General features: G+C 36.0%; 1 protein-coding gene across 1 annotated transcript in view; it reads right to left on the reverse strand.

The window, feature by feature from the left end:
- Polr3A (RNA polymerase III subunit A) overlaps positions 1-19,742 on the reverse strand; it is a 185,307-nt gene extending 165,565 nt beyond the window's left edge. Inside the window, exons 1-4 of the mRNA XM_090371374.1 lie at positions 19,630-19,742; positions 10,563-10,698; positions 8,827-8,976; positions 6,206-6,365 (exon numbers count right to left, since the gene is read on the reverse strand). Of these exons, the coding sequence (XP_090227500.1) occupies positions 6,206-6,365; positions 8,827-8,976; positions 10,563-10,698; positions 19,630-19,673 (490 nt within the window). The 5' untranslated portion in view covers positions 19,674-19,742. The remainder of the gene's footprint in view (positions 1-6,205; positions 6,366-8,826; positions 8,977-10,562; positions 10,699-19,629) is intronic.
- Between the last annotated feature and the right edge of the window lie 560 nt (positions 19,743-20,302).

Here is a 20,302-nt window from a genome sequence, read left to right on the forward strand (position 1 = left end):
TGCATCATTTGGCCTTACTACTACTAAATTAGTGAGTAAATATACCAAGTTTATACTATTTTGAACATTAATTCTTTTTTTTTTTTAAATTAAATTTTTATGATTATATTCAAACTTGTAACTCACATTCAGGCCTCTTATCAAGAGTCCAGAAGGCAAGCTTGTAATGGTAGCAACTTTTAAACTCAAAAAAAAAAGTTAACCAAACCTCTGAATTTATGTTCCAAATGTGTATTATGTACCCAGTGCTATTGTACTGTAATAATACAATTTACTATAGTACAATCAATTACTCCAAGGGCACTTCACTTGAAAATTCTGCTTAAAATAATGGGTGCCAGAAATGAGACACCCACATGTGGGTGCCTCATTTCTGGTAGAAGTGGAAGGTTTAAGTAGAAAATAACATTCTTTTCCAGTGCAGAATATTAATATTCAGAAACAAGCACCTAAAATATAAATTCAAGTGAATAATTATTTTTGATTTGGTTTTTGAAAAAAATGTCAAACTTAAAAAAGTTAATGCAGTAAAATGCAGCAAAAAAGTAACTGTAACTATTTCAAAGAACAAATGTATTGCTTACAGTAAAAATAAATGTCACAACTGCTTTCACATATAATTTATGAAGAGAGTCCAAAAAAAGAAAACGTTTATTTTAAAGAAATTAAAAGGAAAAAACTGTCGAACATCCACTGGCAAAGTAAAAGCAGCACAATTTCGATTACTACTAGATATTAGCATTAGCATTAGCAGAGGCATATGATGCAAGAAAGCAAGCTTATTCAGCATCAGCCAAAAAAAACAAAAAAAAAAAAAAAAAAAAACCCACTCCCATTTCACCCCTCCGTTCGTTCGAAATACCTGTCCAGTTGAGCTTTAAATTTGTTTAGGCTATCAACTTCAACAACCAGTGATGGAAGTCGGTTCCACCAACCAACCACCCGCTGGCCAAAGGCAAATTTCCGCACATCTATCCGACATCCGTCCTTCCTCAATTTGAATTTATGCCCTCTGAGGTGATTATTCTGAGAAAGATGAAGAATCCCATTGGCATTGAGCATGCTCAAACCATTCAAAGCCTTATACACCTCTATCAGATCACCTCGCCGGTGCCTAGTCTCCAGACTCTGTAATTTGCAAAACTTAAGCCTTTCTTCGTAAGAGCAACCCTTTGTTCCATTTACTAATCTTGTTGCCCTTCTCTGTACCCATTCCAGCAGCTCTACATCCTTCTTGAAATGAGGCCTCCAGACCTGTATACAGTACTCAAGATGTGGCCTTACCATTGCCTTATACAAGGGAATAATCACCTCCTTATCCCTGCTAGAAAAATTCCTGTATATCATTGATAAGACACCATGAGCTACTCTTGCAGCTCGTCTGCACTGCTCAGAGAACTTCATATCTGCCTGCACAATTACCCCCAGGTCCTTTTCATTCTCCACCACTGTCAGTGTAGTACCGCAGAGTTGATACGTTGCTCTGGGATTACTGTTTCCCATATGCAGCACTTTACATTTGTCGATGTTAAACCTCATTTGCCACCTCTCAGCCCATCTGTTCAACCTGTCCAGATCCTGTTGCAGCAGCATAGCGTCAGTATTGTCCTTAACGACCCTGCCAACCTTTGTATCATCTGCAAACTTGGACATTAAACTTGATATCCCATCATCAATATCATTCATAAACACCGAAAACAACAACGGACCCAACACTGAACCTTGAGGAACTCCACTAATAACATTAGTCCACGTTGAGCAGTGTCCATTGATTACCACTCTCTGTCTTCTGCCACTCAACCATCCCCTTATCCATAGCAGCAATTTGCCTCCAATGCCACACTGCTTCAATTTGTGCAGCAGTCTTCCATGTGCAACAGTATCAAAAGCCTTTCTAAGATCCAAATATATAATATCAAAGTTATTCCCTGCATCCAGTTCTTTTGTGACTACATCATAGTATCCAATCAAATTGGTCAGGCAAGACCTGCCCTTAACAAAACCATGCTGCGTCTGAGCTATAACTGAATTCTTCTCTAGATGATCCTGCAGTGCTTCTTTAACCAGTGCCTCCATTAATTTACCTGGAACAGAAGTTAAACTAACAGGTCTATAATTACTTGTGTCAGCCTTTGAACCTCCTTTGTGAATTGGGGTCACATTTGCACATCTCCAGTCCATAGGTACCTCCCCTGAGTCCAAGGAAGCTCTCATAATTATGGCTAAGGGTTTGCTTACTTCCTTTGCTGCCTCCTTTAATATAACTGGATAGATCCCATCCACCCCAGGTGCCTTTTTTATGTTTATCCTCAACAATCTCTCCTCCACTTTCCTCTCAGTTATTACAAAATCATCCAGCTCACTGCCAATGTTTACTTTACCTACATCATTCTCCTTCCTGAATAACTCCTCATGCGTGAATGTAGATGCAAAATACTCGTTTAGATTGTTAGCCACCTGAGCAGGATCCTCAACTGTTGAACCATCAATATCCAGTGGACCAATCTGATTCATCCCTTTCCTTTTCGAGTTCAAGTATGTAAAGAACTCTTTTCTGTTTTTCTTTGCATCCTTTGCCAAGGATTTTTCGTAGTCTGCCTTTGCCTGCCTAATCTCCTTTGTGACTTGGTTACAGACCAACTTATATCTATCATAGGCTTCCATGCCACCCATTAATTTGTATGTATCCCATGCATTTTTCTTCTCTGCCACATGTCTCATTAGTTCATCTGACAACCATTTAGGCCTAAACCTTGAACAATATTTCTTAGTTGGTATGTAAAGCCTGGTAGCCTCCAAGATTAGTTCCTTGAATGCTTCCCATTTTGAGTTTGCTGTTGGTAACATCATCAGTTGGTCCCACTGTATAGAATTTAAATACTGTCTCAGACCATCATAGTCGCCTTTACGAAAACAAAAACCCTTCCCTTTACCTCTGATGGTAGTTACCTCCTTGAGTAAATCCCACTTCAACACACTGTGATCACTGCCACCTAGTGGTTCATTTATCTGCAGGTTCTTAATGCATGAAGAATCACTACTGATAATCAGATCAAGAGTATTGCTCCCTCTTGTTGCCTCACGAACATGCTGATGTAGAAAACAATCATCCAATAAATCCACAAAAGCCTTGCTAGTGTGCGAGTGACCAACCCACAAATTCCAGTCAATATCTGGGAAATTAAAGTCCCCCATTATAAGACTCTCTGATTTACTGGCCCACTCTATTTCCCTGTACAACATCTTATTATACTCATCAGAGTCATTAGGCCTATAGCACACTCCTACTCTCAATTTTGATTTCCCTATGCTTATGTCACACCAAACTGACTCGACACTGCCCTGTCCATCGATGTCGACTGGCTTCACTTCCTTGGACTTTATGTGTTTCTTAACTAATAGCATAACCCCTCCTCCCCTCCTGTCCTGTCTATCCTTTCTATACACATTGTATTCCCCAAATTCCAGTTCCGCATTACTTATATCTGTGTGACACCACGTCTCTGATATCCCAACAATATCTGCCTTTGATGTTTTGAGCAATACCTCAAATTCATCAAATTTATTTACCAAACTCCTAGCATTGGTGTACACGCAGGTATACATGCACCTGTTTCTATTCTTAGCTACCCTAACACAACCCATGTGTTTACTTGTACCGCAATGACTACCAGCAGTCTCTGAAATATCCTGCATCCTGTTTTTCAGACTTCTGCTCATTTCAATAGAAGCAGTGCAAGAATCACTTCCACCTCTGCCACTGGCTACTGTTAATCTATTAGTCCTTGTATCCCCCCCCCAACTAGCAGTTTTCCGACCCACCTAACACTGCCTCGACAGCATCAGCAAAAATTCTTGCACCCTTTCTATTTAAGTGTATCCCATCCCTGTAGAAGCAATCTCTCCTGTTAACAAGTACAGTCCAGGCTGAAAAAAATTCTACCCCTTGAGCCTTGCACAATCCCTCCAGGGCCGAATTGATCGACAAGGCTCTCATCATATACTCCCTCCTATCGTGTCTGGGCAGAATTGCAGACACTTTCAAGTTCAACCCTAATTCACGGCTTTTTTTCAACAGTGACCTGTACTTGCTAAGTAATTCCGCCGGTCTCCTACTCTTAATATCATTAGTGCCAACGTGTACAACTATATCACCTTTTGTGCCCTTAAAAGATGATATCCGCTCTACAACGTCATCAACCTTTGCCCCTGGCAGACATACCCTGGTCCTATTCCACCTATCCTTTTTACAAAGGATGTTCCCCGTTTCCCTGACAATAGAGTCACCAGCAACTACTAGTTCCTGTGGGACCAGCGCATTCTGCCTAGGGGGCTGCTTCTGTGTTGCCTGATGACCAAGTGCAAGCTCTGGCGTTGATGTGGGCAGCTGAGAGCTTGATGGGCCCCTCAATTTATTTCCTTCGAGGGCATCCACCCTGTCCTTCAAGCTCTCATAAAGGCCCATAACAACGCTGAGTTGTCGCCTGATTTCCTTGCACTCCTTACATCGTGCACACACAAAGACATCCCCCTTGGCAGTATCATGTCCCGTACCCGACTGCTCCGCAAACATCAAGCAAACAGTGCATTTTAATAGACTGTGATTCAGAGGGCAACTGCCCCCCTCAGTTCTCCCCTGAACCACAGCACTCCCATTAGCTTGAGCCTTTTGCTTTGCTGCTCTGGTCAGAGTCATGATTCCGATTTAATTCAATAAAATTCAAAACAAAAATTAAATCCTTAAGTTATATCCCAAAACAGTTATGTTATATATATTTTTTTTTTCGGTATCTAGTGTTTTCTTTATACGAGTTCCCTTTATACAACTTCCGTATCACGTGTACCACTATAGTTATGTATTAATTATTTGTTAGATTAAGTCGTTACATATATATATATATATATATAGAGTTAAAAGTACAATTTAATTGACAATAAAGTTTATCAAGATTAATAGATTTACTGATTAATTGACAATATTATATTATGCACTATACGACACTAAGCTTATGCTATCGTGTAAAAATGGCGGGAATTCACGAACGGTATTTCTACGGACTCGTAAGTATTGATTAGCTTCCAAATCTCGCTATCTCAATTTAGAATAAACTAAGGATCCTGACTAGGTCTATATTGTTAGAATTTATTGGATATTCATTCTAAGACCAGAAAATAGCCAAAATTTTATTTACATTTTTAGCTGCTTGGATAAACAAATGTTGCTGAACTGTTATATATTATATGTTGCTGAATTGTTATATATTCCATTTATGCTAGAATTTAAACTGGTGATCACCAAATGAAATCAAATTACATTTTAGAATGTTAAGCTGTTTCTAACAGATTCTTATGTATCAGTCTTATTAAACAGTATAAAACTGTTTAATCCAATTAAACTGTTTAATCCAAAGAAGAAAAACTGTTTCTTCTTTCAGAATATATGCTCAGATTAAGAACCTGAGGGGGCATTGATTCAAATTGAGGAAAGACAGTTATAGAATAGATGTGCAGAAGTTTGCCTTTAGACAGCGGGTAGTTGATTGCTGGAAATGACTTCCATTTGTTGTGGAAGTTGATAGTTAAATAAATTTAACTATCAACTTCAAAGGCAAATTGACCAAAATGAGTAAGTCTGATATACTTACTCATTTTGGTCAATTTGTCTTCACATAAGACAAGGTTAAAAGGGCACAGTTAGTTACTACTCCATAAAACTGCATATAAGCAATTCCTAAGGAAAACAAATAAGTTACAAGTGGACAAATGATAAACTTTCACAGAATGATTAAATTAAATCATAATAATTGTACACTGTGATCATAATACAAAATGATATTAATGTAAGGAAGCAAAATGGTAATTAAAGGAAGGAGATAAAATAGCAATTCATAAAATCAAAATATAAAAGGTAATCAGTGCTCTTATATTAATTGCTAATTCCTTTTTTTCTCCTTACCATTTGCAGAGCATCACACATGATTACATATAAATGCACAACCTACATTTTAATTCTTAATGATTTTGTATTTAACAAAATTGTTAAGTTTATCATCAGAAACCAGAATTAGTAAGGCATACACACTATGGCACTAACAAAGATGAAAAATTAATCTTTTTGTCTTTGAAATATGCAATTAAATTTAAGTAAAATTAGTAGCAACTAAAATTGTTTTAAAATTTGTAACAACTAATTTTATCAACTTACCATTAAGAAAATTACAAAAGGTACAAACATAATGCTTTCGACACTTCTGAACAATGGTTTTATGAAGGGCTTTTTTCTGTAGGTATGTGAGGCCAGGTCTCTTCAGCTGATCTAGAAACTTTTTCTGCTCATCTGGATGAAGTAACACTCTACTACAGTTCTATATAAAAAGAAAAATTTAAATATAATTTTTATAATTAATAAAAAAATTAAATGAATATAACTTGAATATTCTATATATTTAAGAAAATATATAATAAAATTATATATAACCAGCCCTGGTACAATGCACAATCCCACTGCTAATGAATACTTTCATAATTTTCTGCATTTTGTCTATATACTGCATGTCACAACAAACTTTTTAGGATGATTTAATAACATAGGGCAGCAGTTCCCAAACCACCAAGATCTATGGACCCCTTCAAAAAACAAAAAAAGTTTGCAGACCCTTTAAAAAAAAAAAAAAAAGAGTTTGGGGAGTAAGATTTAATTTTCCAAATGCATATATATATATATGCATTTGGAAAATTAAATACACTAGGCATAATCCTTATGGGTTTTGATAATTAACTATATAATATCGGTGTAAATACACCATAGTTAACCCATAGATTTGAGCTACGATTGTAGCTGTTGTTGTTGTTGTTGTTTGGTTTTTAGGAGCATTAGCAACTAAGGCCATATTGCTCCGGGATATGCGGTGGTCATTCCCTGACCTTTCCGCATCCTCCGTATTTGGTGGTAACGGACTCGAACCCCGGTCTAATCAAACAGCGTGTGCTACGCACTGCTACTCCTTCCCACCTGGCTACGGAGGCGCCTCTACGATTGTAGCGTAGAAGGCATCATTTTAATTGTATCTCATAATGTGGTTGCCTTCACAACAAGATAGCTACTATTGAATTACTTCAAATAAATAACGCTTCTCTAGTAGAGAAGACTACTGTTATTTATTTTCAGCGTACCACCACCCAGACGATCGTTTCGAAGCTTTTTGGCTTCGTCATCAGTGGGCGGGTAGGTAACACAACAAGCCATCTCAGTTGCGAAGTTATCTCCACATTATGAGAGATGCCAGAAGGCATCTCACGCTACAATCGCAGCTCAAATTTTTACGGGTAACATACATGAATTATATCTGCTAATGTTTTAACTTTCAGCCTTGGATCAGAACTGAAGTCACATGGTTCCAATTAAGAATGAAGGAATGATTTTTTTTCCCAACAGTTATAAAATTCAGATGAAAGAATGTGTTGCCAGTCACAGTAACAATGGAAAGTGCAATAAATATATAATAAAGACCACACGTTAGCTACAGCTTTACGTATCATGCAAATTTAGCACTGGCACAATGTATAAATCTACTTGAATGAAAACGTGTAACTAACTTTAGCGTTTCTTCATTATGAGATGTTAATTGCCTGATAACAAACAGAATACTGTAATATAATGTTTTTATTCATTTTAAGTTCATTCAGCTCTGTATGGTAAGTATTTCATAATTCATGGCAGTTTTGTTGTATAGTATATGTGTCTGCTTTACTCCTTGAAGTAACTTATGGCATTTGTAAAATTATTAAAGTGCCTATATTCTCACACAGAGCATAATTTATTTTCATTATTTTTCATTAAAGTTTTCAGCTTACAGAATATACAAATTAGCCCATGAGCACATAATTGTACAAATAAAACAACTGATAATGTTCGTGTAACTAGTATACTATACTTAAAAAGGTAAAATAAAACACCTGATAATGTTCATGTAACTAGTATACTATACTTAAAAAGGTAAACTGTTACACTGGGTACAGTTGCCTTTATGAGACAGTTGCCTAAAAGAGAAGTCTCATACATCTTATCCTTCTCATCCGATCTGCTAATTCTTAATCTATCCTGCAAAGCTACTGTCTAATTCCCACTTATAACGCTCTGACCAAAAAAAAGTAAAGATTCCTAATTTACAGAATATGATCTCAGTTTGGAGTTTGATGATTTGTCCAATAACGTAGCCCGAGTGGTCAGGAGCACGAGTGCAGTAGTGCACTCTTTGATGGACTAGGGGTTCAAGCCGATGACTGCTAAATACAATTAACATTTGTATTGATTGATTTATTGTAAACTCCACTGACCTGGTGATCATGCTGGAGTATAAACAAGACATAATTTTCATTAGATAATCCATGCTCATAAAATTGTATCAGCTGTTGTTTGGTTTCCAGAATAATAACCTGTTTTTAATCTGATTCCGTTACTCAGTTATGAGATCATAATTAATTTCTTGTGTAAACACAAACATTACATAGCAGGATATAGTAGGAACATACGCAATAGCTGAACTGTCTGTGGTATATTTTGTTTGCAAGGTGGGGGTTAGCTCTGATGATAAAGTTACTGGAACATCTGTGTAGAAGGGTCATATATATAAAAGTTGTCCAATTTTTGTACAGCCTACACAAGTCATAAATATCAGATTTCAGGTTGTAAAATTAATACAGCAAAAATTGCAAGCAGACTTCTCAAGTCTTACTGCTACAAGCAAAATTCAAATTAACAGTTTAGTGAACTAAAAAAAATTTACAAAATTCTATTTCTATTATAAAAAATATGCAATATTTTACCTTACATATGCACTGCAGAATATTAATGGTAGCTCTAAAGTAACCAATATGAAATACTGGCATTGCCAAATCAATGTAGCCATAATGACCAATGCACTGAAAGAGGTTTTTTCCACAGGTGTCACATTTGTCATCCTTTTGGCTTGTTCCCTATAATAAAGCTTCAATAATTATAAACAATAATTACATTCACATGTCAAGTAATTACACATGAAAAATAAAATAATACATATATTTTTGGTGGCATATCTATAGTACATAGATATGCCACCAGGGACATTTCAATCTAGATTACTGAAAAGCTCACAGGACTTTAAATTGATTTAATTAATTTAAATTAATTTAAAACAACTAACTTTCTAGACTTGGAAGATAGAAGCAATAAATCTGTGAGGGACAATGCGAACTGTCTATCTCAGATTTAAATCTGATGTACAGTGCAAATACATCAACTGCAAGGTTGGAGAAAATCAACAGTTTACTAGAAATTCACAGTATAATATATATCCACAACAGGACTATTTACCGAATGAACGAAATTGTGACAGCAGTTGACCAGATTTGATGGTCCTGAGTCACAGCCAGCTAGACGTTAGCATTAGTAAAAGCACATGATACAAGAAAGCAAGCTTATATAGAATCAGGCAAAAAAAAAACACACACACCCCTCTCATTTCACCCATTCACTCACTCCAAATGTTTGTCTAGTTCTGCCTTGAATCTATTTAAGCTATCAATTTCTACAACAACAGATGGAAATTTTTTCCAACAATCAACCACCCACTGGCTAAAGGCAAACTTCCACACATCTATCCTACAACATACAATGGCAGATTTGGCATAGTTGTTACATGGGAGCTGTTAGCAACAAAGTTATTAAAGACCATATGGCAGCATAGAATTTATAATTTCACCTGTTTGTTTCAGTGCTATCTATAGTTTATAAATATGCCACCAGAGGCACTGCAATCCAGATTACCAAAAAGTTCACAGGACTTTTTTTTTTCCTATATACTATATATATAGCATCATGGGTTCCCAAGATTTTCCTCTAGATAGAGACTTTATTTTCTGCCCTGTATAATTATCATAAGAGATCAAAACATGCAAACTGCTATACCAAGAACAAATTATAAACAAAATGCATATTATCCTAATTGACAAGCAGTTACATATTTGAATATCTGATTATCAATGCTGAATACAAATAAAGTAGTAAAAAAGTACTTTTCCTAAAAAATTTTTTACGGAAGTACTAAGAAAACTTTAATGAAGAGTTAAACTAAAGAATTTGAATAGTCAAATACTGGCAATAAATTTAAGAATGATAATGAAAAATATGTGACCATAATTACAAGAAAAAAAATAAGTTGCTACATAAAAGCATGTGCCAGCCAAATAAGATATCATGAGCCCCACATAATCACAGTATATGGTCAGTTGTAATAAATAATAAACTCATATTTAACTGGTTATGATTTTCTCAGTTTACACAATTCCTCAATGAGCTAACTACTGATGACACCGCACAAACTTGCCATCAACTTTCCAAAGAACTGCAACAGTCCCCTAAAAATTGCAAAATGAAATTTTTATTGCAAATATGATATCAATAGAAAAATATACCAAAAATTGGTTTATTTTATTAAAAAACTGCATCATATATGTTCATGTACACAGCATATGGAACTGAAATTTTATGTGATGATAATACTTTTAAGTAAAAATATTCTTACCATTTTCTTATCTAAAACTCCAAATGGATGAGTTTTATTACCATGATCCTGAACATATAATTTTGATGTAGAACATTGAACATGTGCTTGCTGAAGCATTTCGTTTGCATTCTGAATGCCGAAGCATAGATGGCTTCTAAAAAAATGAATAAATAAAATGGAGATTCAAACTTTAACTCAATAAATTCAAAACATTCAATAAGTGTCTTCAAACTTATAAATCATTTTTGAATTATGTACAAATTATTAAATAATTATATTTAATATATAAATTATCAAGTATAAAAGTCACAATACATATGAATGACTGGAACTTTTGATGGGCCCACAATTGTTATTAGTCAATTTGAAATCTGACATTACAGCTGGCTTTAAAAATGATGGTATAATTTTTGAACCTAGCCTTAATATTAAAGTTTCACACTGCCTTCCTTTTTTTTGTTAAATAAAGGAAGGCAATCTTTATTAAATACAATGTCTAAAATATGCTCCATCTCAAATTTTAGTAAGCAGCAGTGGAACAATACAATAACTGTTATTGAACCTCATCAGCAGCTTTATTCTTAGCATCAACATCCTTTGACTGAATCATTAGCACTTTTCTATTTGTTTAGTCAAACCTTAATGTGATTAAAACAGATGATCAATGAATATGTTAAACTCAGAGCTTGTAAAGGTCAGCATATACTTTCAGACTCGGTAGTGTCCTTACCCAAGTATTTTTTCAGGGAAGATTGGGTGAAACCAATGTAGCTTAATCAGTCTCTGCTGATTGTCTTCACAGTTGATCAGATCAATCAGATTTATATTTACAAGGAGCAGCTTAAAGGTACTCATTAAGAAATTTTTCAGCCATTGGCAATGATATGATACCCAGTTTTGCAGTCAGAATGTCTAGTTTCTATGTGCTAGACATCATGTATGTTTTATATTCTAATTATTATATACTTATTTATATAATAAATAAGTTTTATATACTTAATTATTGATGTCTTCCAGATTCCTTAAAGTCTCACAGTGTTGCCCATACCTAAGGTGAACTCACCTCAACCTATCTCAATCTAATCACCATTACTGAAAATTCTGGACAAAGTTTTACTTAGTGTTCAAGTTCTCATTTCCTGCAATAAAATTACCCTATAATTTTACTGCAGGATAATAAAAGCATATGGTGGCTATAACTGCCACTGACCGAATGGAGTTTTCAAACATCAATGGTAAGGCAAAAATGACTGGGCAGTGGTTAGATTTCAGCCACATGCATTTTCAGTCAGAATATGGTAAAACTTCTGTACAACTGAAAAGTCATTTGTCTGAAAGCCCTACCTGGCATCAGCAAAGCAAGTTTTATTACTAGCCTGGTGGAAGAAATGACCCTGAGCCACCAAGTTCTGTTTATATTTTCCAATATCCAGCAACTTGAAATGATTACAGCTACAGTCCTATCATTCACCTGAAAGGCTGCCGCCACCCTTGATGCCCAGATTAACATAGCTCCACATACCACCAACTAAAGTCAACATTTAGACTTGATATATCATAATACCAAAGACATACAACTTTCTGCAAATCTCATAAAAGTGTAAAAATGTCCCAAGTACCAATGCACTGTCTGTGAAATTGTAATCACCATCTGTTAGCATACTGCATCACCCAATAATGAAGTGACAGGTATCCGTCAAATGAAAAAAAATATTTTTTTTTCCAAAGTTTATCAAACCACAAATAATCCTGGGAAGAATTTGTACCTAACACTGGAACTCACTATCCAAAAAAATGATTAACAGAGCCAATACTATGTTAGCAGAAGAATTATTCCAAATGGCCAGCAAGGGTACAGCAGGGGGGGGGGGGAAGAGAGAGACAAAAAGCGAAAAGGCAAGCCTATCAAGCTGTGGCACTAAGAAAATTGAAATGCTCTAAAAGACCTTCCTAAAAAAAAACTCTAGGATTAAATGGTGGAAATGACTTTCAGAGAATGGGCTTCATCATCTTTCAAGAAACCCCTGGAGATCTCACACAATAACACATCTGAAAAAGTACTACACAACTTAATACAAAAATGTATATAGATGGAGAAATCACTAGAACCTTGGATACAACTTAAACAATATAATCATCACAAAAAACAACTTAAGCCTATTAACAATTTATCCAACAAAGCAACTATAAGCCCAGAAAATTCCCCCATTTTCATTCTGAAAAAAAGTAACCCCAATACAGAAGAAATGTTGCTGTATCTATATCAGAAAATCTATAAAGACAAGAACATTCCAGACATACAGAGATGATATTGCATTTTGTGACAACATTCCCTCAAGTTCAATTAGATGCACATTCCTAAAGTGCTTTGAGAAGATCTTATTACCATCCCCTTATGGAATCCCATTTCTCCTCCTCATTTGAATTCAGTCATACCTGGATGATCTACTATCACAATCTGATTAGAAACCCTTTTAGGAATTAAAAATACCCTCATTGAAAGGGTACAGATGGACAATCTTTCTGGATGTCAAATCAGCCTATGACAATATTTTGATCTTGGCACTTGTATTAATACTGGAATACCATTTCAGCATTAATCACAGCTTACTCATAACACTAAATTGTGTACTAAAACAAAAAATTTATTGTTAAACACAATTATCAAACACACTTTAATATTACCCAAGGTGTGCATATTAGCCTCTTTCTTTGCTGCAGTTTTGGAAACATTCCTACATCAACAATGTAACCAATGTAAGCTGACGATATTAATACGTTGATCATTTCTAAAGGTGATATCCAATTGCAGAGATTACCTGGCAAAGCTAATTCACAAATTCAACAGCTCGATCAATACCTTGAAGCCACCAGCCTATGGTTAAATCCAATAAAATCAGCACAGATGGCATTCACTAATGAGAAGAATAAAAATGAAATAGCAATATGAAGTCAGGGAACCACTGTTAAGAAGGTAATTTGGGAGACAGACCTAGTTCTAATGTGGAATGACAGTTTAACATTTCAATCCTGCTTTTCAATCCTACTCTGCAATATGGGCTGTGAGACAAGAGATTGTAGGGATCTGAAATTTTCCACTCACAAATCAATAGATACAATGATGCATTACCAAAATACCAATGTACACCTATACAATAGGTCTTCAGCACCATGCACTCATATCAGAAAATTTCTTGGTCTGAAATACTGGCAATTATGCTAGTTAAACAGGATTGCAGGAAAGCCATTTACTAAATCAAGCTAGATTCTGTTCAGTAACTCAAGCATCATCCCCTGGATGCAGTTGATCTTAGAGAAGAATATAGTGGATTTGTCCAAACTCATTTCCAAACATAAGAGGATTGGTTGGGGGCCCCTAAAATGGCAGCAATTCAATCTGCAGATTCATGCCTGCCTCTTTGTATCATTCTAAACTGATGGACTAAAAAGATTCTTTCCAGTCAACATTCTCTGTTTTAACAACAGGCTGGAAACTTACCCAATTAAATTTTGTGAAGACACCAACTACAGGAGGCAGATCCTATTCAAAGATCCAGTTAAAGGCAATTAATGCACTCTTTTGGGAGTAGTTAGCACTGGTGATTGAAGAGACTGGCAATGTGAGGAACTTTAGTCACAGATAAAAGTGCCATACTTTTCAATGAGAGAATTGGCAGACTGTATGTAATTACATTTTAAAAAATGATTTTAAAGTGATATATTTTAACATATCACTTTAACGTGTTAATCTAATTTTCACTATACATAAATATGAAAATTTTTTTGTATAGAACAGGGGTGGCCAACGAGTCGATCGCGATCTACCAGTCGATCACAACGAATTTTAAATATACAGTCATCCCTCAATTTGTGCACCTTGTGCAATGAAATTTTTGGGATGGTAGATGGCGGCACATTTTGAAGGAAAAAAGTAGATCGCATCACAAATTAATTGGCCACTCCTGGTATAGAATTTAGATGGTATATGTAGAATGTTTAGGTTTGTTTCTGTAAATCTTGATTTGGTTACATTTATTGTTTTTTTACATAGAATGTAACCTGTTCATTCCCCTAGCTAAGCAACTAGACAAGAGTGTTTATTGATAATACACTTATTTAAATAATAATAATAATCCTGTGTATTGCTGTATCCTAAAACAAAATTTATCATATATAGTCCAGTTGGTCTGTGTGAAATGGGCCTTAGAATAGATACAGTAAAGAATTCCCTTTACTGTACATATTCTATTTGGGGAGTAATAGTGCAGTCAGATATGCAGTTCTCCAAGCAGTACAGACAGGCTGCCAAGACAGCTCATGGGGTTTTGTATATTATATTTTACTATCTCTCTCTAGATCCTTCTCCGAAGGAGTGAAAACTAATGAGATCACAATACTCTCAGGGAATACAATTATTTGAACTATTTTCCAAAAAAAAAAACTAAATCATGCAGCAAAAGAGGTAAGCAAACCTTTAGCCATAATTGTAAGAGCATCCTTGGACTCTGGAGGTACCTTCAGAATGGAGATGTGTGATTGTATCCCAAATTCAAAGGGAGATCAAAGGGTAACATGAGTAATTAACATGAGAAGTGGCAGTTGAAGTTTAACATTGGCAAATGCGAAGCACTTCATACAGGAGCTGTTGTTGTTGTTGTTGTTTGGTTTTTAGGAGCATTAGCAACTAAGGCCATATTGCTCCGGGATATGCGGTGGTCAGTCCCTGACCTTTCCGCATCCTCCGTATTTGGTGGTGACGGGCTCGAACCCCGGTCTAATCAAGAAGCGTGTGCTGCACACTGCTGCTCCTTCCCACCTGGCTACGGAGGCGCCATCATACAGGAGCAGTAATCCCAGATTTACATACCATATAGTCAGATATGAAGTTCTCCAAGCAGCACAGACAGGCTGCCAAGTCAGCTCATGGGGGTTTTGTATATAATTGACAAAACCCCATAAGCTGTCCTTGTGTTTAAGGCTTTGAATGAATTGACTACGCTCAATGCTGATGGAAACACTTCTCTTGCTCTGGCTACACAAACTCAGGAATGATGGGTGCAAGATAGGTATGTGAAAATTTGTCGTCAGCCACCAAGTGATTGATTGTTGAAACAAACTTCCATCTGGTGTTGTAGAGATGGGTAGTTTGAATGAATTTAACAAAGAACTAGCCGACTGGGCTAGCCGAGTGGGTAAAGTACCTGCCCGGCAACCCAAAGGTCGCGGGTTCGATTCCCGCCTCGGGCTTGGATCAAAGTACTGCAAAAACCTTGGGAGGTGCAATATGGCCACAGAAGCTGATGCGCCAACAACTACCAAATCAAAAAAAAAAAAAAAAAAAAACAAAGAACTAAACAAACTGTTAAAGGGATGGACAGGTGATATGGGAAGTGTTGGCTTTATTTTTTTTTTCCTTCCCTGAAGCTGTACAAACTTGCTATCTAGTCATTTGCTAATACTAATAAGAAATTTGAAGTTATGAAGTTATTAGGAGGAACACTGCTTACACAGCTTTTATGAACTGACTGTCACTGCCTCACAGTATCAAAATTTATTATACCTGATGGCAAAGAAAATCTGTTTATCAGATTAAATTTTGTATCACAGTTCAATACACTGTAAGAAAAGCAATGGTTGATCCTCAGAGGGGCATCAAAAATAGATAATTCTCAGGATATCCAGGGAGGTTTCAGAGAGGATTTTCAATATAAATTTGAGGTTAGACAAATTTCTTCTCATACATAGCAGTTTAAGTTTGAAGTAAATACAAAAAGATTTGTAATAACATTTATAGTAGTAAACAATAGGTTGCAGGAGATCATACTACATCTGATGAAGCTGAACTGCCCAACTTTCAATTTATCAAAATGTACTTGCTATACGGATTACTGAGAAATATCTATCTTTATGTCCCTATGAGGATTGTCAGCCATTGTACAATTTTATTCAAATATACAAATTACTCAACAAAGTCACACTGGACCAGACAAGGCAAGTCATTCAATGAAAAATGTCAAAATTTAATCAATCATTACTCTATCAAATAAACTAACCAGAACTGACATAGAATACTGGTCTGGCTAGCAGACCATGTTATCCAAGTGTCGACACGGAAATGTTTAATTCCTGCAAAACAGCATGTGTATACATTTTCCTCACATGATATTTAACAATTATTCCCCTCTGGAACTTTAACTCTTTCCAGATCTCAATGTTCAGCTATATATTTCAAATGAATTGTAGGCTAACTGCTGATCACATTTATTAGCATTAGCAAGGGCACATGATGCAAGAAAGCAAGCATATATAGCATCAGCCAAAAAAAAAAAAAAAAAAAAAAAACACACCCCCTTCTCATTTCACCCATCTGCTTGCTCCAAATGCTTGGACATTAAGCCTGATATACCATCATCAATGTCATTAATGAATACAAAAAACAACAATGTACCCAATACTGAACCCTGGGGGATTCCACTAATAACATTAGTCAAAGAAGAGCAGAAGATTACCACCAGGAGAAGACAGAGAGATTACCAACCATCCCTATAATCCATTGCAGCAATTTGCCTCCAATGACACACTGCTCCAATTTGTGCAGCAGTCTTCCATGTGCAACAGTATCAAAAGCCTTTCTAAGATCCAAATATATGATATCAAAATTATTCTTTGCATCCAGTTCCTTTGTGACAACATCATAGTATCCAATCAAATTGGTCAGGCAAGACTTCCCCTTAACAAAACCATGCTGTGTCCAAGCTATAACTGAAGTCTTGTCTAAATGATCTTGCAATGCTTCTTTAACTAGTACCTCCATTAAATTCTCTGAAACAGAAGTTAAAATAACAGGTCTGTAATTACCTGTGTCTCCCTTTGATCCTCCTTTGTGGATTTGGGTCACATTTGCACATTTCCAGTCCAAGGAAGCTCTCATAATTATGGCTAAGGGTTTGTTTACTTCCTTTGCTGCCTCCTTTAATATAACTGGATAGATTCCATCCACCCCAGGTGCCTTTATGCTTATCTTCAACAATTTCTCCTCCACTTTACTCTCAGTTATTACAAGATTATCTAGCTTACTACTGCCAGAGTTTAATACACATCTGGCATTTCCCTCCCTGAATAACTCATGTGTGAATGTAGATGCAAAATATTCCTTTAGTTTGTTAGCTATCTGAGCAGGATCATCAACAGTTGAACCATCAATATCAAGTGGACCAATCTGATTCACCCCCTTCCTTCTAGAGTTTACATAAGTAAAGAACTCTTTGCTGTTTTTCTTTGCATCCTTTGCCAAAGATTTCTCATAATCTGTCTTTGCCTGCCTAACTTCCTTTGTGACTTGGTTACATACCAGTTTATATCTACCATAGGCTTCTGTCACCTGTTAATTTTTTATATGTATCCCATGCATTTTTCTTCTCTGCCACATGTAATTAGTTCATCTGACATCCATTTAGGCCTAAATGGGTGTTATATGCCAAAGTAACTGTATATTTCATAGTCACACAATTTCCTGCAATCAATAATGTCCCACAACTTTCAGTAGGGCAGTGCAGTTTGCACGAAAACAGCAAGGAATTTTGTCATTCATTGCCAACCCAGGTTTCCTTAATTGTATAATTTAGTTATTCAACTTTATAATCTGTTTAATTTGTACTGGTTTATAAAAACTGCTTGAATGAAATTCTGGAATTTGGTTGGTGAAGAATATGTGCACTGGCTCTGATTGTGTTTGCCAGAGGTGGGGAAATACTGACAGAAAAATTGTTTTCATAACCATCAAGAGGTACAAAACAATATTCTCACCTCACAGTAAACAAACCATGGGTAGTATCTATGAATAAATAGAAAGTAGTGCTAGTTTTATTTTCTTACTATGAAAGGGGTTCGACAATTCTGTACACCAGGTATATTTGGGTAAAATACATATCATTCCATAATTCACTGAATTGTTTACAATCAGTGTCAAGGAGGTGGTGACATGAGTTCTGTTTTGTTAGCATTCCCTGCCTAAATAACAGATATGATGGCAGAGAATGAAAAAGACCTGGGGGTAATTGTGCAGGCAGATATGAAGTTTTCTGAGCACTGCAGACAGCTTGCAAGAGTGGCTCATGGTGTCTTGTCAATGATATACAGGAATTTTTCTAGAAGGGATAAGGAGGTGATTATCCCCTTGTATTAGGCAATGGTCAGGCTACACCTTCAGTACTGTATACAGGTCTGGAGGCCTCATTTTAAGGATGTAGAGCTGTTGGAACAAGTACAGAGAAGGGCAACAAGATTAGTGAATAGAAGAAAAGCTTAAGTTTTGCAAATTACAGTGTCTGGAGACTAGGCACTTGCGAGGTGATCTGATTAAGGTGTATAAAACCTTGAATGGTTTGAGCATGCTCAATGCTGATGGGATTCTTCCTCTTGCTTAGAATAATTGCCTGAGAGGGCATAAATTCAAATTGAGGAAAGGCAGTTGTAGGATAGATGGGCAGAAGTTTGCCTTTAGCCAGTGAGTGGTTCATTGCTAGAACAAACTTCCATCTGTCATTGTAGAAGTTGATAGCTTAAACAGATTCAAGGCAGAACTAGGCAAACATTTTGAACAAGTGGATGGGTGAAATGAGAATGTTTTTTTTTTGTTTTGCTGATGCTATATAAGCTTGCTTTCTTGCATTCTGTGCCTTTACTAATGCTAATGAAAAAATGGGCTCATATATACAGTTATATATATAACTGTATATATTTTATAAAAATATATAAACTGTATAACTGGACTCATTATTCATTGTAACAGGTGGCTGTTTCGTGTAGTTAAAAAGGAAATACTCTTGATTGGTCTGGAAAACGTCAGGGCACATAACATAAACATATAAATATCAAGTTCTAAAATTTATGTCACTCAAAGTTTAAGTAAAATATTCAGGGGCGGACAGGCTGTAGTTGGCTCCAAAACAAACTTTGATCCCTTTTTTTTTTTTCCTTCTTCTTCTTATTTTTGCAATGATAACACCTTACAGATGATACCAGCCCAACGAAATTGCCACCCCGGCCAGTTCACCCCTTATATTATATGCAATATATACTTTACATTTTCATAGCCACGTCAGTTTCACGATATTGCTCCTTCACCATGTTCTCGTCTGTGAATTCAACAACACACTAAAATATAAAATATTTAAATTTTAAACTCCAACTTATAAATGTACGAAACTGCCAATGACAACTCCTTTGAAACAATTATTTAGGCCACAGAGCCATTCGAAATAAATTTAACTTCGATAACAACACAAGCAACATAACATCCATGTGTTACACTCTACATCACAAGTAACGCCACCTGCGAGGGAATCAATAGCCTTGGCTATATGCACATCAAAAATTTAATCGCAGATAGCTACTGGTAAGAGTGGTATTTAAAGGAAGCTATTTTGCGGGACGAGGGAAGGGGGCAAGGTCATAAAAGTCCAATGAGTACCGAATTTTAGTATCTGTGGTACATTTCATTAGCATTAGTAGAGGCATATGAGGCAAGAAAGGAAGCTTATGAAGCACAGCCAAAAAAAAAAAAAAAAACCACTCACATTTCACCACTCCGTTCGTTCAAATTACCTATCCAGCTGAGCTTAAATTTATTTAGACCATCAACTTCCACAACAAGGAATGGAAGTCTGTTCCACCAACAAACTACCCGCTGGCTAAAGGCAAATTTCCTCACATTTATCCTACATCTGCCTTTCCTCAATTTGAATTTATGCCCTCTC

Source organism: Mastigoproctus giganteus, chromosome 4 (assembly GCF_048544385.1).
Source record: "Mastigoproctus giganteus isolate SK-2022 chromosome 4, ASM4854438v1, whole genome shotgun sequence".
Taxonomy (NCBI): Eukaryota; Metazoa; Arthropoda; class Arachnida; order Uropygi; family Thelyphonidae; genus Mastigoproctus; species Mastigoproctus giganteus.